Source organism: Lethenteron reissneri, chromosome 15, assembly GCF_015708825.2.
Source record: "Lethenteron reissneri isolate LAM-NWPU_2019-01 chromosome 15, ASM1570882v1, whole genome shotgun sequence".
In the NCBI taxonomy this organism is placed as follows: domain Eukaryota; kingdom Metazoa; phylum Chordata; class Hyperoartia; order Petromyzontiformes; family Petromyzontidae; genus Lethenteron; species Lethenteron reissneri.
The window spans coordinates 10,192,022-10,218,244 of record NC_083793.1 but is presented as its reverse complement, the minus strand read 5'-3'; the positions used below and the strand labels follow the sequence as shown (position 1 = coordinate 10,218,244).

At 50.9% G+C, this 26,223-nt stretch overlaps 2 protein-coding genes across 4 annotated transcripts in view; both read left to right on the top strand.

Annotated features, from left to right (window-relative positions):
- LOC133342688 (plasma membrane calcium-transporting ATPase 2-like) overlaps window positions 1–14,455 on the top strand; it is a 41,766-nt gene extending 27,311 nt beyond the window's left edge. For all 3 annotated transcript variants that reach the window (XM_061552013.1, XM_061552011.1, XM_061552012.1), the window contains 6 exons: window positions 211–402; window positions 4,637–4,850; window positions 5,646–5,857; window positions 8,812–8,919; window positions 10,013–10,240; window positions 11,688–14,455. In XM_061552013.1, the coding sequence (XP_061407997.1) occupies window positions 211–402; window positions 4,637–4,850; window positions 5,646–5,857; window positions 8,812–8,919; window positions 10,013–10,240; window positions 11,688–12,017 (1,284 nt within the window). In that variant the 3' untranslated portion in view covers window positions 12,018–14,455. The remainder of the gene's footprint in view (window positions 1–210; window positions 403–4,636; window positions 4,851–5,645; window positions 5,858–8,811; window positions 8,920–10,012; window positions 10,241–11,687) is intronic.
- Window positions 14,456–17,684: 3,229 nt separating this feature from the next.
- Window positions 17,685–26,223, top strand: part of LOC133342687 (laminin subunit beta-2-like) — a 68,336-nt gene continuing 59,797 nt past the window's right edge. Inside the window, 1 exon segment of the mRNA XM_061552010.1 lies at window positions 17,685–17,972. The gene's annotated coding sequence lies outside the window, so the exon portion shown is untranslated.

Genomic DNA, 26,223 nt, shown 5'->3' with positions numbered 1-26,223 from the left:
CTAGGTCTACTCGGCCTCAAAGGAGTACCGTAGTGCAGTGTGTAAAATCATTGGCACTGGGGAGACGAAGGTGGTCACGTGTGGTGCCAGCCACCCACCCCCTCGTGTACCGTTCCGGGCATCGTAGGTGCTCGCTTATCGCACTTGCCCTAACATGCCTGTTAAGGCTACACGGGGGATCTTTGTCTTCGTCCTCGTGTGTGCACCCAGGGCCTCGCGGGCACCGACGTGGCCAAGGAGGCGTCGGACATCATCCTGACGGACGACAACTTCAGCTCCATCGTGAAGGCGGTGATGTGGGGGCGCAACGTCTACGACAGCATTGCCAAGTTCCTGCAGTTCCAGCTCACGGTCAACGTGTCGGCTGTCATTGTGGCTTTCACGGGCGCCTGCATCACGCAGGTTTCTCCCCGGCCCCCCTGCCGTGCCCCCCCCCCCCCCCCCCCCCCCCCCCCCACCGTGCACCGCTTTTGTCTCATCACGTGAGACACAATGTCCTCGCCCACATGACACCGATGACGTTCCGTGTGTTCACGGTGAGCTAACGCACCCGGCATGGGTGGTGTCCCAAGGGTAAATGGACAATGTGGGTTTGTTTCGTTTTTAATGTGACCTCCACACAAGCAGAGTTCACTGCTACATCTCCACTCTAGTGACGTGGATTGCCCAATATCACAGGACCGTGAGAGAACAACGATGGATTGGGGACTCATTCATCCAGCAGTGGATCATCCTTGCTGATGATGATGAAATGTGACTATCTGAATTCATTGGCTGTTTGTGACCTACCTCTATTCAATAGAGACAGAGGACAAATGACGGTATTGATCCTGATTTTGAACATTGGCAGGGAGTTTACAGCACGAATGGCAGGTGGGAGGGAGCAGTAGAAGAGAAAGAGCGACCTTCCACTGAGTGAAGCTAGCCTGAGGATGCCGCAGCAAAGCCTTGGTTACTGGAGCAGAGAGTACGTGGAGGGGAGTTGTTGTATATGTTGGGTATGAAAATTTGTTATGTTGTATGCGTGCGTGGGTGAAATTATTATGTTGTATATGTGGGTTATGAATATTCAGTGGAAATAATAATAATTAAATGAAATTTGGCCAAATGTGTAATTATCCGGAAATATGTTGATTTATGTAATTACGCACATTTTAATTATGCCAATTCGAGAGGTAATCGTATTAATTATGCGAGTGGGTGTAATTATGATAATGCAAGTCGTTATGATAACCAGACCCCGCCTCGGTGACGAGGGTGGGTTATCGATCGGAATAAGGCAATTAATCGTATGCAGTTATGCAGGTGTGGTGTAAGTATGCAAGATTAACTTAGATTAACTCGGCATCGTTGTCTAGGTTGTCTCATTCTCGCTTTAACATTCCCAGGGTGTTTATTCGTGGTTATATTTTTAGGTCCCCGGTTCACCCCGTTATCGTTTTAACATTTACTGAGTATGTATTAGTGTGTTTATTAAGGTCACCAAGTTCAAATCTCAACGCAGAAGCAGATCTTATGCATAGATTTCAGGAAAGAATCACACAACCACTTCTGTATTAATCAATTTATTACTAATTCAACCTTAACTATGATATAATATGCGAACTCTCAATCCCGGAACGTCAACACGGCATCAATACAGTATCATCAACGATTGTCTGATTTCACTTTGACAACTGCACATGGATCCCGCATAACGCGATGGTTGTTAGTGAGAGAGAGAGTCGTTAAAACACGCAAATACTATGCTAAGAAAACCTTAATGTTAATGAATGATTATACTCAATCTTGTTCATAACGCGATGGTTGTTAGTGAGAGAGAGAGTCGTTGAAATATGCAAATACTATGCTAAGAAAACCTTAATGTTAATGAATGATTATACTCAATATTGTTCATAACGCGATGGTTGTTAGTGAGGGAGAGAGTCGTTGAAATATGCAAATACTATGCTAAGAAAACCTTAACGCTAATGAATGATTATACTCAATATTGTTCATGCAGTACCACACTCCTTATTGACCATACGCAACCCTTATCACGTTGTTAACACCTTGGGTCACGGGACAGTTGAATATTCTGTAGAGGATGCGAGTACGTGCGGCGATTATGACTGAAAGATACTTGAAAGATTATACGGCGATAAAACACAATCAAAAACAGTTATTATTCTTAAAGGCACCAATCTCAACAGATACATCGGCAGGTTATCTGACAACAGAACGGCCCGGAGTAAGGGCCTGCGACGGTGCTCCTTTTCCGAAGCTCGTTATCTTATACCAAGTTTACTAATTGGGGACCAGATCACCTGATAAGGATCCGGTGGGCCACCACTCCCCACGTGAGCGTGGCTCGGCGGAAGGAGGTGCCAAGAATCAGTTCGTATTGATGGATCTGTTGGGAATTTATGCGATTAAGAGTACAGCCCACTAAATATTAAAGGTAAAAATTAAGAATACTCTTATAAGAGACGGAGGGCCATCACTCGGTCTCGTTGTGATGCTTTCCAGCCACGGATGGCTTATGGGTTCGAGTGTTTTTGAGTGGTAAGAGTTGTCTTGAATAGTCAGTGTTCGGAGTCGATTCTTTAGGTCAAACAGACGCCTGGTGGTCGTGTGGTGAGGGGGCGGTGCGCGTCATACGTATCAGTCGATCCCGTGGCGAATTGGTTCGGATGGCTGTTGATACGCTGTCGCAGTTCGGAACCCGGTCGGTAGGTGGCGCCCACAACTCGCTCGTAGCGTGCAGCTCTGGGTTGTCGCCGATCCGCGATGCTCACCACTCCGGTGGCAGCAGAGACCCCCGATTCGGCAGAGGTTGACGAGCTGAAGATGAGTCGAGCCGACCCGCTGGTCGCAGCTCGCTCCGGAGTCGACCCTCCCGGTCGAGCTCGCTCCTGGGTCGACCCGCTGGTCGCCCTCGCTCCTGAGTCGACTCTCTGGTCGCACTCCTGAGTGGACCCACTGGTCGCACTCCTGAGTGGACCCACTCTGGTCGCACTCGTTCCTGAGTCGACCCTCCCGTCGCACTGATTTCCAATGCTCAGGATCCTTTACTTTATGCCGAAAAATCCCCCTGGATCCCGCCCACAAGGCGGGACTTCTTTCGAATTTTTTTTGTGTCAGGATCTGTCCGTAGGCAGGTGTGTCCATGTGTGTGTCCGTACGTCCGTGTGTCCTTGTGTGCATCACTGACGGTATATTCGTTGTCACACTCCCTCCATAAAACCCACGAGCAAACAATCAGATGTTACAAATTGCCTCGAGGTCGTCTCTCTGTCTGGGCGCAACATTATCTCCTGTCTGGCCTTCCCCACGAACCCAAAACACAGACGTCACAAATGTCTCATAGGCGTCTTTGTTCGCACCACCTGGAGGGAGGGGCAACGCTCTCTCCGACCCGGCGCACAAAGAAATGGCCAAAAGTTTTAAGTTAACATTTGTCCCTTACTATTTCACAGCCATGATTCCGCATGTAACCCAAGGTCTGTCGTTTCCCATCGTGGTGCCCGACCCAAGTGGAGGCGTCTCCCCGAGCGTACACACACTCCCATCCCGCGCTGCGGGGATACAAAGACGGCCGGGATCTCCCTTTCTCTCCGACCCTGGGTTTAACATCGTTTTTTTATTATGTATTTATATTCGACCTGGTGGTGATTCATCCCGTTATCCTGGCTTTTCATAAGTTTTACTTTTGTCTTTTCATGCATATGCTTCGGGTCGAGTTGTATAGAAAGCATCAAAGTATGGAAATAACATTTCATATTGACTTAATGATGGTGATGGTTCAGTAGGCGTACTTGTGACCTGGTTTAATTGGAGTGGGTGTGAATATCAAACTTTAGCCTACCCTGTTGTTAAATTCCGACTTTAACGTTACTTTAATAGCAATACAGAATAATTGAGCTTTTTGTCTTAACTAGGCGAACGCGAACTTCTGGTGACCCCCGCAGCCGTGTTATTTAGCTGGGTCTGCCCGCCTTGAGAGATATACAACACTTTTTTTAAATCAGCTCTCCCCTGTCCCTCCAACCTTCTGCTCTGGGAATGTTATTCTTAATTTCAGGTCCAAGGCCTCTTTGGGTTTATCTTTGTTTCCTCAGCTGCAGGAGAACAAGGCGTGCTTCTACCTCCCTTTCTGTGTGCACGTGTTCTAATTAGCTCGGAATCCCTAAACACACAATCAGTGATGATTCCTGGCTTTCTGTGGTTGTGACTTAGACAAAGGCGCCTCTGCTTCCTTTCACTGCCTTTGCCTTGAAGCAAGGTTGCAAATTCTGTCATCCTAGCCCTCCTCTTGTTCATTACTTAACAACACCTGGTGTTTTGCAGTTTGGTGCGCTTTGGTGTGTTTCACTCATTAAAAAAACAAGTAAAAAGATAATATATAAAAATCATCAAATATTATTAATCTCAATTATGGAAGAAGGGTTAGTATACAACAGAGTGGAGAGATGAGAGGTTGGAGGGTACACAAAGCGGAGCAGAATGAGCTGAGAAGGGAAAGGTAGGAGAGTGCGTGGAGGGGAGTAGTCAGTTGAGAGGTTGGGGGGAGGTAGGAGAGCCCGTGGCATGGAAATCGAGAAAGACATCATCATCCTTGGCTCCAGCGTGTCGCCGGGTGGGTCAATGCGTGCAGGACTCCCCGCTCAAGGCCGTGCAGATGCTCTGGGTGAACCTCATCATGGACTCGTTTGCGTCACTGGCGCTCGCCACGGAGCCACCCACCCCGGCGCTGCTGCAGCGCCGGCCATACGGGCGCGACCGCCCGCTGGTGTCGCGCACCATGGCCAAGTTCATCCTGGGCCACGCCATCTACCAGCTTGTCGTCACCTTCACCATCCTCTTTGCCGGTGTGGGCGCCAGCGCTGACTCCCCCTTTTTTTTGCGTCCGCGTCTGTCCGGTGTCAACGCCGCACAGCTCCAGTTTTATCAGCCGCAGCTCCGTGCGGTTCATAGAGCACGCGATGATCACGTGGGTATTTGTAATTCTCATGAGCAGGGGCTGTGACCTCAGAATCGCAATATTTACTTCTACTTGAGGAATCCGATGAGCTATAATGCTCTTTTTCAAAGATTTCCTGAAGGGTTGGTCAGAACATTACAACAACGAACAATACAAAACATGATAAAGGTGCAAAGTATAGGAAAGTTGAGAAAATAACTTAAAATAAATATACAAATGAAACTAAGCTTTTTTTTATCGAACCAGGTAAAGCCCACTGAACGTTTAGCTTCTTTTTCAGACGCGACCTGCCCACAAATAATAGCCCTACGAAGTGGCTCATCATAATGTGTAAATTTAATGCAGCCAAATGTTTAATGCAGCGTGGTTTTTTTTTACTTGGTGTAGCATGGTGGGTTGACACGCGCTGCCCCCTATTGTGTGGACCAGAGTCACTTTTCAAAGGGCTCTCGGACTCAGCTCTGTGGATATCACAGAGCTGCAAGAGATGACAATGGATTGCTCGGCTCCTAGCACGACACCAAATATGACTCTCGGAGTAAAAAGACAAAAGAGTATTTGTTTAACATGTGTCTGTCGATCTCGTGTCTGTCCCTCCCATCTGTCCAATCGGTTCTCTGTCTGTTGAACCCAGTTGTCGTTTTAACTGTCCGTCCGTTTTGTCCCGCCTGTCCCTCTGCAGGCGAGCTCCTGTTCGACATCGACAGCGGTCGCAGCGCGCTCCTGCACTCGGCGCCCACGCAGCACTACACCATCTTGTTCAACGCGTTCGTCATGATGCAGATCTTCAACGAGATCAACGCGCGCAAGGTGCACGGCGAGAGGAACGTGTTCGCGGGGATCCACCGCAACCCCGCCTTCATCGTCATCGTCGTCGGCACCGCCGCCACGCAGGTGCAACATCGCTTTCGCTCGCCTCGTCACTGGCCCGTCCATCGCTGTAGTCTGCGGCTGCCCAGTTTGATCTGACCCCCCCACCCCCACCCCAATAGGTCATCATCCTAAATCGTGGTTTTTATATCGCGTTTCCAATGCAGTGCTCTTCCTCAAGGCACCAAAAACAGAGGTGGGCCCCAGAGCGGGTACCACCGAAAGAACCATTATACCCGCGTGGGGAACCGTAGACTCACGTGGGGAATCAATGACTTGTACAGAGTACGGGAACTGAGCCAGTATTGGCAAGGGGCTGGGTTTAAATTAGATTCCGTGGCCTCTGATTAAATTGGGTTTATTAGGTGTATTGAGAGTGTTGATGGTCTCAGCCCAGTCAAAGGTGACTCGCAAATAAGTCCATTAACTTACATCGAGATCCATAGACTTATATGGACACTATGCATACAAAATAATAATTTAAGCACAGGCCCAATATCCCAGAACATCAAGTTGTCAGCAACAAACGGCACTGCCATGGCTGTAATAGATTCGAGTTCACGTGTTTCCTGAATTGGTTGTTTTAAGTGCCTGGGGGGGGAAATACGATGCGATTGAGCAAAGGGCTGAAAAAGTAGATGGTTATTACCGTGTCCGTGCATTGATTTACATCTCAAAGAAAATCAAACGTAGGGTTTTTATACAGAAACGAACGTTCTTTTCCCGTTTTGATCGTGCCTGAAAATTGTTGAAGCTATCATTCTAGCACTGTTTGACGACTGTGATGCTGCTTGCGGATCAGCTACTAATGAAACCCCACACAGACTAAACCCACTTTATCATTCTGCTCTTCAAATTTGCACTGGATGTACTATACAGCAACGGTCCCCAACCTTTTTGGCACCAGGGACTGGTTTCGTGGAAGACAATTTTTTCACGGACCGGGGGGGGGGCGGTTCATAATTGGGTCTTCCCCCCTTTTCAAAGAAGCTCTCCAGCGACGTTTGTTTTGTACTCATTTTGGCTTGGGATTAGCAGCTTGTGGGCTTACCAAAACTGTGACTGAGACAAGTTCGCAGTGCGGGAAAGAGGTGCGGACGGAAGTGGTAAATAAAATAATGGGGGCGGGCCACGCGCGGACTCACCGCTCGCTTCCTGCTGTGCGGCCCGGTTCCTAACAGGCCACGGATCGGTACCGGTCCGCGGCACGGGGGTTGGGGGACCCCTGCTATACAGGACCCACCATTGTGACCTCGACTTAAACTTCAAACTCGCATCACTTCATGCAAGACAAAATCTACATTCGGCCCTGTTCATCCATCAAATCCTTATTGACAAATCCGCGCTATACTTGGCGAATTCGTTAACTCCATTGTCCAACCTAAGACGTCCATCTAATTGCCTCTTGAGTGCCCCAAGAACAAGAATTGGAATGGGTGACAAAGCCTTTGCCGTTGCAGCAGCAACGTTTTGGAACAACCTAAAGCTTAAATTTCGATTTAAAGCTTTCGTGACTGCAGGGATTCATCTTCTTGGTTCTTTCGGTAAAGTCACGTAGAAGGGAAATAGTAAAATAATAAAAATAAAACTTAATAAAATAATTCTCACGACGTTTCAGCCACAACGCAAGCAACCGTCCTCAGGTGAAGAACAGGTCTGTCAGAAAGACAGCGTCTGAATGAACACCACCAAGCTTGGCAGAGTATATTTAAGCTGGGTTAGGGGAGGAAGGGTGCCTTGACAAAGGAATTTGCATATCAACAGAGAAATTTAGCATACTTATGGAAAATGCAAACGCAAATATGGGATTAGTCACTACTTGTGGAACCTAAAGCTTCCATCAAAAAATATCCTGAAACAGAAGATTGGTGCTGGATACAATCACATTTGCTAATGTGATTTGTAACTTTGATCCTTACCCGTGAATCGATAGTTCAGTTGTAATGTGCGCTGTCTTGCTGTGGTCAGCGACTTGTTGTTGTTTTGCTGCCTTGCCCAAGCTTGCATTTATTGTTGAAAAAATTTGCAGGAATTGATAGACTTTGGCAATTTTTTGTTATACACTTTAACTATTTTTATTTGTTTCTTTTTAGTGACTTGCTCACCTTTCCTATACTTTGCACTCCTATCGATTTTTGTTTTGTTGTTGTAGCTTCCTGACCTGCCCCTACTTGGACTTCTGTTAAAAAAAGCTTCATAGCTCATAGGATTCCTCTGGTATAGATAAAGATTCTGATTCTGTCTAATTTGGGTGTTGTGCTGGTCACCCACCCCCTCGTGTGCAGTGCCGGCCTTCATAGGTGCTACTCGTTAACAGCACTTGACCCTACATCCTGTGTGGGCTACACGGGGGATCTTTGTCTGTCTATGCGTGAGGAGCGGTTAGTGCACTGCGCTACAAATCCAGTGACCCGAGCTTTGATTCCAGGTCGCGGCCAACGTCGGTGATGCATATCTGAATGGGTTACGGGCCTCCCCTCGGTCGAATTTGTCTTACATGAATACCTGTTGCAGCTGTGGTCTGTAAACAAAATCAATATCTGTACTGAAGGAATCCAATGAGCTGTAAATCTCCTTTACAGATTTCCAGTAGGGACATGGGGTCGGAACGTTACAACATAAAACAATACAAAAAACTATAGCAGTGTAACATATAGAAAAGGTGATCAAAAAAATATATACACATAAAACTAAACTCTTTTTATTTTACAAGGTAAAGCCCGCTGAGCTATTGGCTTCTTTTTCATAAGCTACCTGGCCACAAATGATCACTCGATGAAGTGGCTTAACATCACCACTGGGTAGACAAAGGCGGCCAGGTGTGGTGCTGGCCACCCACTTCCCTCATGTGCTGTGCTGTGCCGGCCTTAAATACGTGCCTCACTCGCAGCGCTTGCCCCAACAGTCTCATTTTACAGGCTACACAGAGGCGGTTCTCTTGTCTTTGTTGTTGTTGTGCCGGTGTGCGCGCGTGGCAGGTGATTATCGTGCATTTCGGAGGTCAGCCGTTCAGCTGCACTCCGCTCACCATCGAGCAGTGGCTGTGGTGCGTCTTCCTGGGGCTCGGCGAGCTGCTGTGGGGGCAGGTGAGGTGCGCGCGAGTGCCGCCCCCAGGGCTTTCGTGGGGGCAGGTGAAGCACGTGTGAGTGCCGCCCCCAGGGCTGTCGTGGGGGCAGGTGAAGCACGTGCGAGTGCCGCCCCCAGGGCTGTCGTGGGGGCAGGTGAAGCACGCGCGAGTGCTACACCTAGGGCTGTCGTGGGGGCAGGTGAAGCACGTGCGAGTGCCGCCCCCAGGGCTGTCGTGGGGGCAGGTGAAGCACGTGCGAGTGCTACACCTAGGGCTGTCGTGGGGGCAGGTGAGATGCGCGCGAGTGCCGCCCCCAGGGCTGTCGTGGGGGCAGGTGAGATGCGTGCGAGTGCCGCCCCCAGGGCTGTCGTGGGGGCAGGTGAAGCACGTGCGAGTGCCGTCCCCAGGGCTGTCGTGGGGGCAGGTGAAGCACGTGCGAGTGCCGCCCCCAGGGCTGTCGTGGGGGCAGGTGAAGCACGTGCGAGTGCCGCCCCCAGGGCTGTCGTGGGGGCAGGTGAAGCACGTGCGAGTGCCGCCCCCAGGGCTGTCGTGGGGGCAGATGAAGCACGTGCGAGTGCTGCCCCCAGGACAGGTACGCGGCCACGTTCGATAGCGAGCGTAACGCCCGCCGCAGGGGACCCCATGTCCACAATTATGCAAACAGAAGTACCAAAAACTCAACTCCGCTAGGTCAACATTTTTGTTTGTCGCGTTGATTTAAGCGGTGGTGGAGTGGTTGGCGCACTGCCCTGATGATATTTGACGCGGAATTTGCGTTTTTGGCGATGGCTAACATTAGTAGCGAGTGGCGATATGAACGGCTTCTGGGCCTCTCGCGGAGAGAACAGACCCTTAGGCTCGCACAAATGTATTTCATGTAGTTACTAACGCAGAGACCCACGGACTTGCCTGAAGACCCGAAACTTGCACAGACACCCATAGATTTGCACAGAAAACCATTAACTCCCATCGACTTTATGTTATCCTTCCCCACACCCTCGATGAGCACGTTTGGCTACGTACGGTGCGAAAAGTTCTACGTACATACATGCAGACTCACAGACGGTGACCCATGAGTGTATTTCTCGCCTGCGCGTGCTCGTCGCCAACAGCTGATCGCGAGCTTCAACATAAACCGCTTCAGCCGCAAGAAGCGCATCGCCGGTGGGGACGAGAAGCGCGGTGAGCTCGGGCCGCTCGATGACTCCGAGTTGGAGGAGTCCGACGCCGGGGACGAGAGCTCCGAGTCGTCGGAGGGGTACGACGGCGCTGGACACGCGTCTGAGCTGCGCGCGGCACAGCTGCTCTGGATCCGCGGCTTCAACCGCATTCAGACGCAGGTGACGACGCTGACCCGCACTCCACCCCTCCCCAGCACTCCCCCCTCCCCACCACGCTCTGTCTTTACCTGTGCCCCTCCCCTCCCGGCAACGCGGTGTCGTGACGGATGCTGCAAGATCCGACCGTGTCCGTGCAGTGCTCGCCGAGCTGCATTGGCTTCTGGTTGGCGAACAAATACTTTTTGAGGTCGCACTCATTCCACACAAAGTGCTCGCCACTTTGTGTGGAATGAGTGCTGATCTCGTCAAAGAGCATTAACCATCATGTGAACTCCAGCCATCCTCGCAGCAGCGGCTTTTGACTAGTCCATTGAACAAAGACGATCAATGCATCACGCGCTTTCAGATGCGCTTCTGCAGCCATCTCGAACGCTCTTCCTTCCAATATTCGGAAGCCACTGGAGCTATGCACTTTTAAATCTAGGCTGAAAACTCATTTCTTTAGAACTGCCTTTCATGTTTAGTTTTTCCTTCCCCGCACCTCCGATTTGTCGAAGAATGGATCTCCGAGGCAGCTCTGTGATATCCGATTCCGCGGGGACGTTCTCCGAACACGGAAGGCTGCAACTGCTGTGCGAGAGATCCGCTTGGAGTCTTCATGACGCCTAGAGAGCACAATCGGAATAAAACATAAAACTAAGTGGGAAAAGGATGACAACAGTGAAAATAAGTCGGAGCACTGGCTCTGAGATGCTCAAGTGGCTCTGGGGTTGGCGAGGTTCTTTTGTAACAAGGCGGCGTGTCCTCTATACTGCAGGTGCATGCACTGCGTCCCGCGTGTGTAACCCGCGTTTTTTGGATGTATGTTGAATTTCTTGCACACCATCCATAGCCAAACGTGCTAATTGGAAGTGCGGGGGGGAAGGACAACAAACTAAACACAAAAAAGCAGTTTTAATGAAATTAGTTTTCCCAATCTAGAATACATCAGCCCGTTGAGAAATTATTTTTTTTTTATTAAGAGGCAGTGGTAACGGTGAGAGTGCCGAATTATTACTTTGAACTCGTCGGCGAGCTACAGCCAACAATGAGGATGATGGGGGGGGGGGTCACTCTTGAAAGCTGCGATCCAAAGGTCACCGGTGCAATGTCTCTACTCCTGGTGGCGCAGTAGTTGAAACAATGAAGCACGTTTAATCAAGTCCTCCCACTCCCCCTGCCAATCTTTACCCCCAGCTGTGTAAATGTGTTCACCACGGCGAGTCGATCGGTAAGGTCCTCGTGCGGTCCGGTTCAAGTGGTGCGAGAGCGAGTAATTGCAGGGGCCGCACTTTGACGTTTTTGACCGAGTCACACCCGTCCCTGACATGCGCCGCAGTTTTAACCGTGATCATTCGCGCACCCTCCAACGCGGGTTGGTGTCTCGACGCCCACGTGCCTACAATCGATCCGGTCGCTTTACGAAAGCGACGCGCGCGTTTCTCCCCCCCCCCCCCCCCCCCCACAGCTGCGGGTCGTGAGCGCGTTCCGCACCTACGGCCACGACCTCTCGCTGCCCTCGTCCAGCGACGAAGAGGACGACGACGACAATGACACGGAGATGGACGACGTCGGCAGCGACAATGACGCCAATAAAAAATACGCGAGGCTCGACGACGCGCGGTCCGCAAAGCGGCGGTGCGCGCCGTCATCGCCATCATCGCCGTCATCGCCGTCGTCACTGCCCTCGTCGCCACACGAGGATGCGGCGCGTGGTGCGACGGCGCGGGAGGTGCGCGTGATACCGGCGGGGGTCACCGTCACCGACAACGGCACCAGCTTCCAGACGGCGCTGTGAGAGGGATGGAGGGGCAGGGATGGCGGCTGTGGCATCGTCGGCCTGCGGGCGGAGATGCACGCACGCGCACACTTCAATTGCTCCTCACAAAAACAAAGGTGACGTGTTTTATTTTCGGGCTGCGGCAGAAAATGTTGTATAGCGAGCAACCATTTAAGGCTAACACGGTGTGGCCGGCACCGTTCTCCAGCCGACTTTTTTTTCTCCGCAGTGCTCCCGTTTACACAGCACCAGGTACCTAATGGGGAGGGGATGTCCATGACAGGTTCAGATACCACGCGTCGCTGATGTTACCCATGAGCGAGGAAGTGAACTTGGGTCACTGGGTTTGTAGCACATTACCGCGGCTCCACTCCATGACACTTGAGGCTTATGCGTACACACACACACACGCGCAGGCATGCGTGAGTACATAGTCTGCTGCCCAGCATGGGACTTTAATTCTTTTCAGGTTTCCAGGCGCACGTTCAATTTGTGGGTGAGCGCCACGCCACTCCAGGCGAAAACCGAATGGAAAACCTTCGCAGGAGCTCCGAGTTCCCCCCCCCCCCCCCTCATTACGTTCGTCACCGTCCCCTCCTCTGCCGCTCGGTGTGGCTCGGCGGGCAACTGACTTGTCAAAAAAAAAAAACCCCGCACGGATCTCAACGGTGGGGTGGCAGTCCGGAGCGTGGCGCCAGCCCCCGATCTCGACCTCGGCTGACCCACAAGCGGACTGGCGACCTGTGCGACCGCGCCTGGTGGCCATCTCCAAGAGACGCAGCGGACAGCGGCGCAGGCCTCGGAAAGTCCACACAAAGCCCCCTGCGCAGGGAAAAAATATGGAATTATACGGAATGTTTTTGCTGCTCCGTGTGTGTGTTTTACCACTTGCGTATCTCGTTGGGCATGTCGCGATTCATTCTCTCACTCCTCGCAAGTGATTCTGTGGATTGTCTAAATCCGCAATCAGGATTCGACTTAAGAATAGTTTTTTTTGCCGCCTATGTATTGTTTCTCAATTTAGTTTGCATCTTCTCGTGTGTACACTTTCGTTCACTCCAGTAGCTGAGATATAAAATTAGCGTATTTTTGGGAGTGTACCTTTCTTGTGTACATTATAAATAATTCCCGTACACGAGATTCCATGTGTTTATCAAGACACTATATTTATTAATGAATCCGTCCGTCGCCATCCGAATTGTCTGATGCGATTCGATGAAACGTGATTTATCTTTGGTCCCGCTTTTGACAACGCACTTGCATTGTTTCAAATGATTTCCATCTCGTAGACTCTCGTTCACTCCATGCAATTTGCAAGTCGTTTGCAAGAGAATTTGCGCAAGATGTAAGTAACCGATCGCTCATGCGCACGCGAGAATTCGGCGCGATTTAATCGCGACAATAAAGTTACCGTTTGAATCCATGCAACCCCCTGTTGCGATTTCACGTTGACACAATTCTGGGTCCCAGCAATTCGATTCAGGAATCTGATATTTCCTCGTTTTCACCACTTCGGTTGTATGATTTAAAAGTAATGTCTCTCGTGCTGCAAACTGTCGTCAGTCCTGATTTTGTAACATTGAAGCCGTACGGCCGTCACGTTCTGTTGAACGATCCAAGTGCCTTCATTGAGCGGTTTCAACAATCGCAGCCACTCCTTCTCCCATGCGCACTGAAACGTACAGAGCACGGTTAGCTCTAAACGATCACCTGCAGGGAGGTGATTTAGTAGTGAACCTGTTTTTGTAGATTCCGTCATAGACTGAAAGAAAATGTAGTTTGTTGTGACCTTCGAGTCAAAGGAAACCCGCACCCAAATGTGCTGAACGTTTCGTATCATTCCAAAGCCGTCCCATAAATCACAGCTACCCACCGCAGTGGTGGAATTGCACAAGTGGGTTCTTTTCACAGAAAATTAACGTACGTTTATCCTTGTGGCGTTCGCTGTTGAGTGATCGGACTTGATGCTGTGGTGCCGAGTGGATGATACCCGAAGTAAGCCCGTCGCAATTTTTTTATGTTTTATTTTATGACGTTCAGTTTGTAATGGCCCCCCCCCCCCCCCCCCACGTTGGATGTGTTCCCCATCGCGTTAACAGGAGCTGCAGATGCTTGCTGTTGTGTGCCTTGGCTGCTTTTGGTTGTCTCGCAAAAATTATAAACGGCTGAGATGTATGCGTCCGTGTCGGAGCTTGAGTGCGAGGAGCGGTCCTTTGGATCTGCAAGGTGGCCAGCAGATGGCGGGTACGGGGATGGATTCTGGAATCCATCCTGTAGATCTTTTGAGTGTTCCTGCCTCGTGTGTATGGGTGGGTTTTCTCCAGGTTCTCCGGTTTTCTACCACAAGATAACGTCTCGCCAGCGTGGCGACTTTAAACAAGCGTTAACTACCTCGCCTAGTATACAGGAAGTCGTGAGTTGGAACCCGATCTTGACGCATGCTGTATAAACTTGATTTGAAGCTTTCGTGACTGCATGAATTACTCTCTGGTTCTTTCGGTGAAGTCACGTAGAAAGAAAATAAATTAAATAATAGAATACGACGTTTCTATTGCAACACAAGCAGTCGTCATCAGGTAGAAATACACTTGAGAGAGACGAAACACAAACACAGACACACGGAGACAGACATCTCTCCACGTGGTCACGTGGATTTTTCTCTGGGTCCTCTGGTTTTTCGCACTGCATAATAGAAACACGCATTTCGAGTATTTGGCTGCTATAAATGTCCACATAAGCCACTTGGCTGAGCTATCATATGTGGCCCGGTCGCTTTTGAGAATAGCTATATATAGCGCATTGCTCCTTCCCTGGTAAAGTAAAAAAATAATAGTTAACAGTTTGTAAATAGTTCAATGGCATTTGCCAAACATCCCGATGTAACGGGGCCCTCCTAAAACAAGGCTCTCGTGACCCGGTGAGGCGCGGGCCCGGCCCACTGCGGCCCGACCACGGACCAGAGGCGGCTATCAGCTCCTGCGGGCCCCCCCCCCCCCCCCCCCCATCAGGCACGTACACCGCCTTTTTGGGATCCCAACCCACGGCACCTCCTTCGACGATGGGCCCCCCCGTCCACGCCGTGACTTGCTTCCACCGGCGCAGGTTAAACTGGGCATCCAGACATTTGGCCGCTGCCCGGGATGTCAGCTTTTCGTGGCCACACACACGGAGTAAGGCTCGGCACCGTCGGCCAGCGGTGACCGACCCCGGAGAAGCGGGGAGCAGCGGTGAGGCTGCAGCGAGGGCAGCCGGGGGGGCTGCACGAGGAGATCAGCAGCGGGACTGCTACGGAACAGAGAGAGGCTACGGGAGCGACGGCAGCCTCGGGCTGCCAATCGGAGAGTCTCTGTAAGAGAGCCGTGTGGGAAAAGTATACGAACCCGAATAAAGGACACGGAGACAGACACAGTGGTCGAGTCCTTTATTACACCTGGATGAATAATGGCATGTGCCCTCTGACAAACTCACCTGGAATGCGCCAGTTCTCGGAAGTGAAGCGGGGCTTTTGGACCTGGTTCGTGCTTGTGAATAGGTGACCCCCCCCAGCCTGCGTGGCAGGTGATGGTGGCTGCGGTGCTTCGTGGTGGACAGCAGAGAGCAGTGCAGCACAACCCAAAGCTACGCTGTGCTTTCCGTGCTCCCACGTCTGCGCTCGCAACGCCTTCACGGCAACGCGCACTGACCAGCGCGGTGAAGTATGGTCAAATAACTTTGACAAACCCGCACGGTTGCAGAGGCGGAGGAAGGCACTCATCCAGCAATGGGTCTACAATGGCCTCCGCGTGTAAAATATACTGTATTAAAAGAAGCAGTTAATGCAAGCAGTCGATCCATACGAACGTCAGAGGGCACGTGTGACCAATTTAATGAACTGATGGAACATTTCCGCTGGTTCCCTCCTGTCCAATAACGGGGGCACAACTTTCCATATATGCTCCAAGCACGTGTGCTGTTTCATTCAGACGCTGTCGCCTCGACAGACCTGGTTTTCACCTGAGGACGGCTGCTTGCGTTGTGGCCGAAACGTCGTGAGAATTGTTTTATTATGTTTTATTTTTATTATTTTATTACTTCCCTTCTACGTGACTTTACCGAAAGAACCAAGAAGAGAAAAATGTGGTAGTCGTTTTGGTAAATGGGAAAAGTGTATTTGTTTATTCCTGAATACACAAAATACATACGTGAATATGTTCATTGAATTCAGGATAATCAGGTGAATAACTGGCAGCAGCATTCGTAAAATACTGTATATATAATACTCTAACGCCATGTTTACCAAATATACCAAATATGGCAATGGGTGTTATGATTATCGGGGTGGAGTGATTAGTGCACTGCGCTATAAACCCAGTGACCTGGCTTCGGTTCGGGGTCACGGCTAACATCAGTGGCGAGGAATATTTGCGGGAATCGGTCCTGGGCCTCCCTCCCCTTCACCAACCCACACTGACAATCGTGAAGTTTGGTCAAACAACACCCAGGATCAAGTCGATTGAACAAGGGCTGGATGATTTTTTTTATTGTTCAGTGGTTTAATTATAACATAATTACTTTCCTGTTGTTTATGCCATTTATCCACTCAGGCCTCTGAGTCTCAAGGTCTTTAGAGGAGGGTCCTGCTACATTCCGTGCGGGATAATTGGCATCGATTCCCATGTTAATAACGGGTGTTTTGTATTCCGTGTGGGAGAGAAACCGGAGTAGCCCAGAGAAGGCCCAACAATCATGCCCCTCCGTTGGCAAGGCATTGTATGACTTGTGACGTATGACTTGTGACGTACTAAAACGATCCAGCGGACTTTGTGCAATATGCAAAAAACAATTCGCAGCTCCTGAAGGATTTGCAGTTCGGTCCTCGCGTCCTGGGTCACGATCAAATGATGGCAACGGCGAGAGGGAGACAAAATGTAGACCAGTTTCGTCCTTTGCCAAGACTCATCAGCACGGTTGGCTTTGTCGGTCGCATTGGCCTTGGTTTATATTGATGGTGACCTACGACAAGATGACCACATTTGAATTATTAATGAACTGCAGACGTTTGTTGTTGCATAATGCACAAAGGTTGCCGAGTGACTTTTTTCACACGTGGCTCACACGTCGTTTTGAAACTCGTGGTTTTCAGGCCTGCACTAACTTTCTGTTATAATGATGATGATGGGGATTCTCTCGTCATTTACACATTTTGATGATTTCAATCACTGCTGTGGGCGGTGTTCTCGCACTAATTCCTCCACAACCCCGGGGTCACAAAAATCGGAGTAGGTTCCTACAGCGCATAACTCTCACGACGCACAAAGATCCCCTGCATAGCCTGTAACAGACTGTTGGGGCAAGTGCCGTCGGCGAGCACCTATAAAGGCCGGCACGGCACACGAGCGGGTGGGTGGCCAACACCGTGCCCGGCCGCCTTCGTCTCCCTCGTGGCGATGTTTAAACACCGCACTAGGTACTCATTTGATGCCGAGTCGACTTAGGGGATGCCCAGGATCGGTTCAAATAATCCTCAGTGGTATTGGCCGTGAGAGGGAATCGAACTCGGGTGGCCGGGTTCACAGCGCAGCGCGCTAGCCACTACACCACCGCTCCCCACGCAGCGCACCACCACGGGAGGCGGGATGGTTGTTGAGCGGCGGTGGCGGAGTGGGATGGGCTTGGGCATGGGCGGATCGGGTGCGGTGATGATGAGAGCGAGAGAGAGAGAGGTGAGAGCCCAAGACGAGTTGGAAGGGAATCTGAAAGTCGTGGGTTTCATGTGTAAGGCGTTTTGTCAGAGTGTCTCACGATTACCCCCTCCCCAACTACCCTAAAACAACCAGACCACAACTCCACAAATTCTCAAACCAGTCCCCCCCCCCACCCTACACCGAAACTGCGTGAGCGTCCCTGGATGGTTACCAATTAAGCGGTGGTCAATTCGAGCGTCGTGAGCGGGAAGTGAAGGCAAGCTCCCCTACCTCACTACTCCTACACCCGGTGAGTAAGATATGTTTGCTGTGTGTGGGGGAGTGTGTTGTGTGTGTGTCGTGTGCGTGTGTTTGTTACGAGTACGCGCATGGGGTGTAGTGTTTGTAGTGTGGGTACGTGTACCGAGTAAATTGCGAAGTAGTATGCGTGTAGTGTGTGTGTCTGTGTGTGTTGTAGTGGGGAGCGGTAGTGTAGCGGTTAGCGCGCTGTGAACCCGGCCACCCGAGTTCAATTCCCTCTCACGGCCAACACCACTGAGGATTATTTGAACCGATCCTGGGCATCCCCTAGGTCGACTCGGCCTCGAATGAGTACCCAGTGCGGTGTGTAGTAAACATCGCCACTGGGGAGACAAAGGCGGTCGGGCGTGGTGCTAGCCAGCCACCTCCTCGTGTGCCGTTCCGGCTTTCGTAGGTGCTCGTTGACAGCACTTGCCCCAACAGTCTGTTAAAGCTACACGGGGGATCTTTGTCTTTGTGTGTGGTGTTTCGTGTGTCTGTGCGTATGTAATGTACGGATAGGGTGTGTGTGGTGTGTGTGTGTGTTGTGAGTGTGCGTGCAATGTGTGTGGAGTGTTGTGTTGTGTAGGGGTGTCTGAGTGTGTGGAATGCGTGTGTGGGTTGGGTGAGGTGTACGTGATTGCCTGTGTGCATAGTATGTTTGTGGACTGTGTGTCGCGTAACATGCGTGCGTGTGTGTGTGTATTGTGTGAACCCTGTATAGCCTTCACAGTATTGTGTGTGCTTAGTTTATGAGTGTGTGTATGTTGTGTGTGTGGTATGCGTGTGTATACATCGACCTATATATAGACACTGCCTATAGGTATTGTGAGTTTAATACGTGGTGTGTGCGTTCGAGTACCGGGCACCGTTCCAATCAGTGCCGATTATAGTCATCAGTTATATGAACCGGTATGTAGAATATCAGCATTGGGAAGACAAAGGCGGCCGGGCGTCCACACACCACCCTCCCTATCATCAGCCGCGTCCACCAAAATAGATGTTCGCTAACAGCACTTGCCCCAAAAGTATATAGAAGCTATAGGGACATCTTTGGCAATATTAAGTGTGTGCGTGCCTAGGTCGACTCGGCCTCAAATTAGTTTCCTGGTACGGTGCGTAAACATCGGGGAGACAAAAGCACTTGCCCCGACAGTCTTGTTACAGGCTATACGGGGGACCTTTGGTTTTGTTAAAATCGCATGGGGGGAAAAAAACCGTTTAAAAAACCGGTTACCGGTTTGCTTCGTGGTGTAATGGTTAGAGTACAGGACTTGCTTCCATCTCCCGGCTCGGCAAGTTGTAACAGTGGCGTGAGCCGGGCGATTTGCGACACTGCAGCCTGCACCATTGTCACTGATAAACGAGGGCAAAAACAAATTATTTTGAAAACGGTAATCGATTATTAAAAGGGTAATCGGTTATAAAATCGTTAATCGATTATGAAAACGATAGTCGGTTATGAAAGCGGAAATACATTATGAAGACGGCAATCGATTATTAACAACGGTAATCGATTATGAAAACGCTTACCGGTTTTTGTATAATGACCCACGTATGCCATGGTTATGTGTGTATAGGTAATGATGGTATAGGGCTGTATGTATGTATGTACACACACGTGTATATAGGTAAGTGGCATAGGTGTGTAGGGAATGGTGGTATATATGTGTATATAGGTGTGTAGAGGTAATACTGGAGTGGCATGGGTCTGTGCATATATAAATAAAAGCCTGTACAGGCGTGTATATGCGTGTGTAAGTGGTCTAGGGGTGTGTGTGTATGTGTGTGTGTAATAGTGGTTTAGGTGTATATATAGGTACTAGTGGTCTAGGTGTGTGTGTGTATATATATAGGTACTAGTGGTCTAGGTGTGTGTGTGTGTGTATGTGTGTGTGCGTGTAATAGTGGTCTGGGTGTGTGCGAATGGTATTTGCTCCGGGCAGGTAAGCGCTGTTTGCGGTGTCATTGAGCAGCGGTTTGAGTTTTCCATCATCATCATCATCAGCTCAGGCTGCTGCTGCTGCTGCTGCTGCAGAGTGAAGGGCTCGGGTGGGATGATGGAGGGGAAGGGGTTCACGTAGCAGTGGCGGTCAATTCACAGCCGACTGCAGAGAGCGAGCGAGTCACAGACAGACAGTGGTGTGGCCTGAACCTGTGTGTTGTGTGTGTGTGAGTTTAGCTTTGTGTGTGGTGCTGGCCACCCACTCCCTCGTGCGCTATGCTGGCCTTCATAGGTGCTCGCTGACAACAGCATGGCCCAACAGTCTGTTGTATAGTCTTTATGTGTGTGTGTGTCTTTAGGGTGCGGTAGTGTCGTGGTGAGCGCGCTGCGCTAAAACTCCGTCCACCGGAGTTCGATTATCCAAATCGGTCCAGGGCCCTGCCCTAGGTCGACTCAGCCCCAAATGGGTATCCTGGCCAGGAGGTGTAAACATCGCCACTTTAGGGAGACAAAGGCGGCCGGGCGTGGTGCTGCTGGCCACCCCCGCTCCCTCGTGCGCCGTGCCGGCCTTCATAGGTGCTCGCTAACAGGGCTTACCCCAATAGTCTGTTCACAGGCTATACGGGGGATCTTTGTCTCTATGTGTGTGTGTCTGTGTGAATTTGCAACTGCGCCTTCGTATGTGCCGGTGTGTGTGTGTCTGTGTGAATTTGCAACTGTGTCTTCGTATGTGCCGGTGTGTGTGTGTCTGTGTGAATTTGCAACTGTGTCTTCGTATGTGCCGGTGTGTGTGTGTCTGTGTGAATTTGCAACTGCGCCTTCGTATGTGCCGGTGTGTGTGTGTCTGTGTGAATTTGCAACTGTGTCTTCGTATGTGCCGGTGTGTGTGTGTCTGTGTGAATTTGCAACTGTGTCTTCGTATGTGCGGGTATGTGTGTGTCTGCGTGACTTGAGTGTACCTGACTACATGTCGCGGTTGTCCCCCCCCCCCCAACACAGCCGCTCCCTCCACACTTTGTATCTCGGTCACCATCTTTATTTGTTTATATAACGTACAGTAAGGGATCACAGTCGGCATCTTTTTTTACAGTGGACGGCTGTCAGGACCCCCCCTACCAACCCGCTCACCTGAACCCACCCCACTCACCTTCACCGACCCCGCTCACCTGCACCCACCGCGCTCACCTGCACCCACCCCACTCACCTGCACTGACCCCGCTCACCTGTACTGACCCTGCTCATCTGTACTGACCCTGCTCATCTGTACCCACCGCGCCCACCTGCACCCACTCCTCACCTGTACTGACATCGCTCACCTACACTGACCCCTCTCACCTGTACCCACCGCGCTCACCTGTACCCACCGCGCTCACCTGCACCCACCCCTCTCACCTGCACCCACCCCTCTCACCTGCACCCACCCCTCTCACCTGCACCCACCCCTCTCACCTGTCTTGACCTCGCTCACCTGCACCCACCCCGCTCACCTGAACTGGCCCCGCTCACTTGAGCTGACCCTGCTCATCTGTCAGATTTTCGACATGTAGAGACCTATCTCCTGTACAGCTACCCACACCACTCTTGCAAATGAGTCTCACCTTGTCTCTTGAGTTCACACCTGGTTAAATAAACGCGACGTGTTTGCTCTCACGTGTATATCTCACTCATCTGTACAGACTTAACTCCTGTACAGATGCTATAGTCTGTATTGGTCACTCACATGTACAGACGCATCTCCTGTAACGCTCACAAGATAAACGTATCTCCTGTACAACTAATTACCTGTACAGTTCAGTGTACATGTTCAGAAGCTGCTCACTTGTACAGCCGTCTTACCTGTACAGGTCACTCACATTCAGGCCCTGCTCACATGTACAGACAACACTCACCTGTACAGCTTTCTCACCTGTATGTCTCATTTACACGTACAGATCATTCCACTGTAACTCTCACTCACCAACACACCCTTGGTTACCACATACCATTCCAAACGCACACAGACGCGCACACACTCGCCCACAGGTATATCCAGGAGCATACGTTTGAACACATACGCACATATGCATACACCTTGGTACACACACATGTGCACACGGGGCAATTCACGCACACTGGCTTATACATCCAAACATAGGCAAGAGCATTCAGAGGCATACACTCACACAGGGCACATACAGGCACATATATACACACCGAGACAAACATAACACCAACAGCCGTTCGCCCCTGAGTGGTGTTGACGTCACCAAAGCGCTTGTGCCAGACTAGGTGTACATTGAGGTCATGTGCAGTGTCGAAAGCTCGCAAGCAGGAGAACGCGGGACGGACCCAGGTGACATGGGTTGACTTCCCGAGATGATTGGCAGATGCACCACGTGCTTTCAACTATGCCAACTTGATTCATTTTTTCCACCCGGCGCACCGCTCATTGTTGTGAGCGTCGCTCCTCTTACCCTCCGCTGTTGTTTGAAAGCCACGGCCTCCAACTGCCCAGTAGCATCCCTCTCACAAGCCTCCTCCACAGAGGCCGATCTTGACACGGCTGGTACTTACTAGCCATCAGGTAAGACCAATCAGCTCCACATCCTTCTGTACCACGTGAAAACCACGCACGCACACACAACTCGGGCACACATTCACAGGAATAATGACAAATGTCCCCCATATAGCCTGAACAGACTGTTGGGGCAAGTGCTGTTCATGAGAACCTATTAAGGTCGGCACGGCACACAAGGGGGTGGCTGGCCAACACCACGCCAGACCGCCTTTGTCTCCCGAATGTTGTTGTTTACACACCGCACCAGATAATCATTTATGGCCGAGTCACCTTAGGGGAGTCCCAGGACGGTTCACATTTCCCCCACATACAGGTATACATACACACACACATATGCCCCCACAACAACCTCCACTAAGTGGCGGTGACGTCACCACCGCGCTTGTGCCAGGCTATGTGCACGTTGAGGCCACGTGAAGTGTTGAACGCCCGCCGGCAAGAGGTCACGGGGCAGACCCAGATACCACGGGTCTACTGACGGAGATGACTGGCCGATGCGCCACCTGTGCCCCCTACTGTGCCAACTTGCTGTGCTTTAGCCGCCCAGCGTGCCGCTTGTTGTGAACGTCGCTCTTCTGCCCTCCGTTGTTGGAGGGCGACTGCCTCCAACTGCCCAGCATCGTCCTTCATGAGCCCCCTCCACAGAGGCCGATCTTGACACCGCTGGTACAAGTCATCAGCAAGTCCACTCAGCTGCGCATCCTATTGTACCACGTCACTCCATCTCTTTTCTAGCCCATGCCGCACCCGTTTAGCCCCCTCTATCCAGCCAAACAAAATATGTTTAGACATGTGGTGGCTGGGCATCTGGGCTACATGACCCAGCCTACGCAGCCTTTCCTGCTGGAGGAGCTCACCGATGGGACTTTGTCCAGATCTTTCAAGGATTTGTGAGCTGCTCACACAATCCAGCCTGGTTATACCCAGGATGGATCGTAGGCAGGTAAGCCCAAATGGTTCTAACCGGCAAAGATGTTCCATTAGGGGGGTCCACGTTTCACAAGCGTAGAGAAGGGAGGGCATGACTGTAGCCGATAAGACCTGAAGCTTCATGCTGAGTGACAGACCAGGTAGCTTCCACAGCGTTATGCAACCGATAAAAATATTATTCTGCTTGACTGATTTGGGGTGAGACTTCTACTGCCAAATCGGAGCCGGTCATGAGCACACTGCCCAGGTATGGGAAACTCTCCACTCTCACCACAACTGCCACACCAATTGGGAGTTGTGGGGGTGGAGTGTTCGTTGGTACAAAATACCCAGGCAGGTGCTTAGTTTTGGTTGGGATGATGGTAAGACCCCACCTCTTAGTGCCACGCTCCAGGTTCAGTAGCAGCACCTCCAACTCCTCCTCTGAGTGAGCAGCAATTACCAGATCATTGGCATACGTAACATGGTTGACCAATAGGGAGCCATCCCTTGACTGCACCCGGGCATCTATCAGCCTCCCATTATATCTGTACCAGATGGAAATTCCTCCGGTACAGCCATGGAAGGCTTCACGAGCTACATGGTCTAAATAGATATTAAATAATGTGGGAGCCAGAGGACATCCCTGTCGCACCCCAAGGTGAACAGGGAATGGCTCCGACTCCCGGCCACGTAGTTTTAACTGGGCCCGCTCACCATCATGAAGGTTCTTTATGATCCTGAGCCGAGAGACAGAGACTCCGAAAGTATGAAGAACAACCCAGAACCCAGGCCTACCGATGGTATCATAGGCCTTGACCAGGTCAATAAAGCAGAGGTGTAGGTCTTGTTGGAATTCCCTACACCTCTGCTGCAGCAGACAGACAGAAATATGGCATCTTCTGCAGGACCACCCCTGAAACCACACTCAGCGTGCATGGCAAGGTGATGTTGAATAATCCTTGCCAGGACCTTTCCCGGCCCACTGAGGAAAGAAATGCCCCTGTAGTTGCGGTTTGTGCGGTCCCCCTTCCACCAGGGCATCCCTCCAATCCTGCAGAACCCAACCATTGGTCCAGACTGTTATTATGATGTCATGTAGGGCAGTCTGTACTAAAACGCCACCCTCCCTCAGCATTTAGCTTGGGAGATCATCTCTGCCTGGTGCCTGTTCTGGACTCTGGATCACCTTCAGTACTTCCTCAACAGATGGCACCTCAGCCAGCCACTCACAAGAGGTGACGACTTCCTCCAATATTTGAGGCATCGCAGCCTCAGCAGGGTCACCCCTACATTGCCCCATGATGTTTTCCAGGCTGAGGAATTTCACCCTCCCCCAAGACCTCACATAAATGCTCAGCAAATCTGCAAACCTGTTCCTGGGGGTCTGAGATTGGATCACCGTTCTTTCCCCTAACGATGGTAAAAGGTGTGGCGTTGCAAGTTTTTTTCATTGAATTAAAGAGCGATTTGTGATCGCGGTTCAGTGATGCAGATTCCATCTCCTCAGCAAGCCGTGACCACCACCCATCTTTGCAGCGCCTCACGGCTCTCCGAACCTCCGAGCGAAGGCTGCGGTAAGCCGCCTCATTTTCTGACGTGGGATGCTGTAGACGAAGAGAGTGGACCTGTGGCTTTTTCTCAGCCAGCCTGAACACCTCTGTCAGGCAGGGTCTCTGGGGAGGTCTGGACCGTGTACCCAACGCATTCATTGCAGCTGCATGAGCCACAGTCCTATACCTCACCCATTTCCCCTCGACATCAGGAGGAGTGGGGGACGATGCCAATCCCAGCTGCAAGCAATGATGAAATTCTCGCTTGCAACTTTCATCAGCGAGCTTAGACCAGGCCGCTATGGGTTTGCACGGGGTCCTGGGTGTACACCTACCACCGGAGTGGTAGAATGGCAGGCGCATCTTACAGATGACAAGCCGATGGTCAGTAGGCAGATCAGCTCCATGGTAGGACATGGGCCCGCATCCGCTGTTCCATCACTATATAGTCCAGAAGATGTTTCTGCTTGTACCTGGCATGTATCCACGATGTTGTGTAGATGCGCTGATGTCGGAACAACGTGTTGGTAAATACAAGCCCATGGGCTGCACAAAAGTCTAGCAGCCTCCTACCGTTGTTATTGAGCTGATCTGGCCCCGTGCCTTTCAATCACTCCAAACCAGGTGCCAGCATCATGACTACCTCGGGCATTAAAGTCACCCAACAGGATGACTCTATCACGAGGGGCCACATTAGCTAACACCTGTGACAGGAGGTCAGACGGTACTGGTCCAGTTCCCGACAGAGGAGTGGCAGCCTCTCCTCCGTAGTGAGCGTTTGAACATTCCACGTGGCCATCCGCAGTGGCTTTTTGCTGCTTCTCGAGGAACCCCGAGGGTAAGGATTCAGTCTCCTGGCTCTGCCAAATGGGGTTTGGCCAGGAGACGTCATAGACGCCTGTCCCCTCTGTGTGTATGGTCCCGCACCCACGGTAACACAGGCACACACACCTGCTAGGGCTGTATACTTTGTGGCTGGCATACCTGGGAATTTGCCCAATCTTTATTTCTGTACACACATTCAAGTGGATTCTAGATATACATTACTCTGCTACATTCCCGAACGTAACATTGAATACTCGGGTACAATATTTACGCGAGCTGTTCTTTTGGCTGTCATCGTCGTGACCCAACATCTCAAGTACGAAAACTGTGCGGTCGGACGTGGGACAACATTGTGTGTGCACACTCTGTGTATGTACTGCGTGTGTACTCTATGTATGTACTATGTGTACTGTGTGTGCACTTTATATGTACTGTGTGTACTGTGTATGTACTGTGTTTGTGTACTGTATGC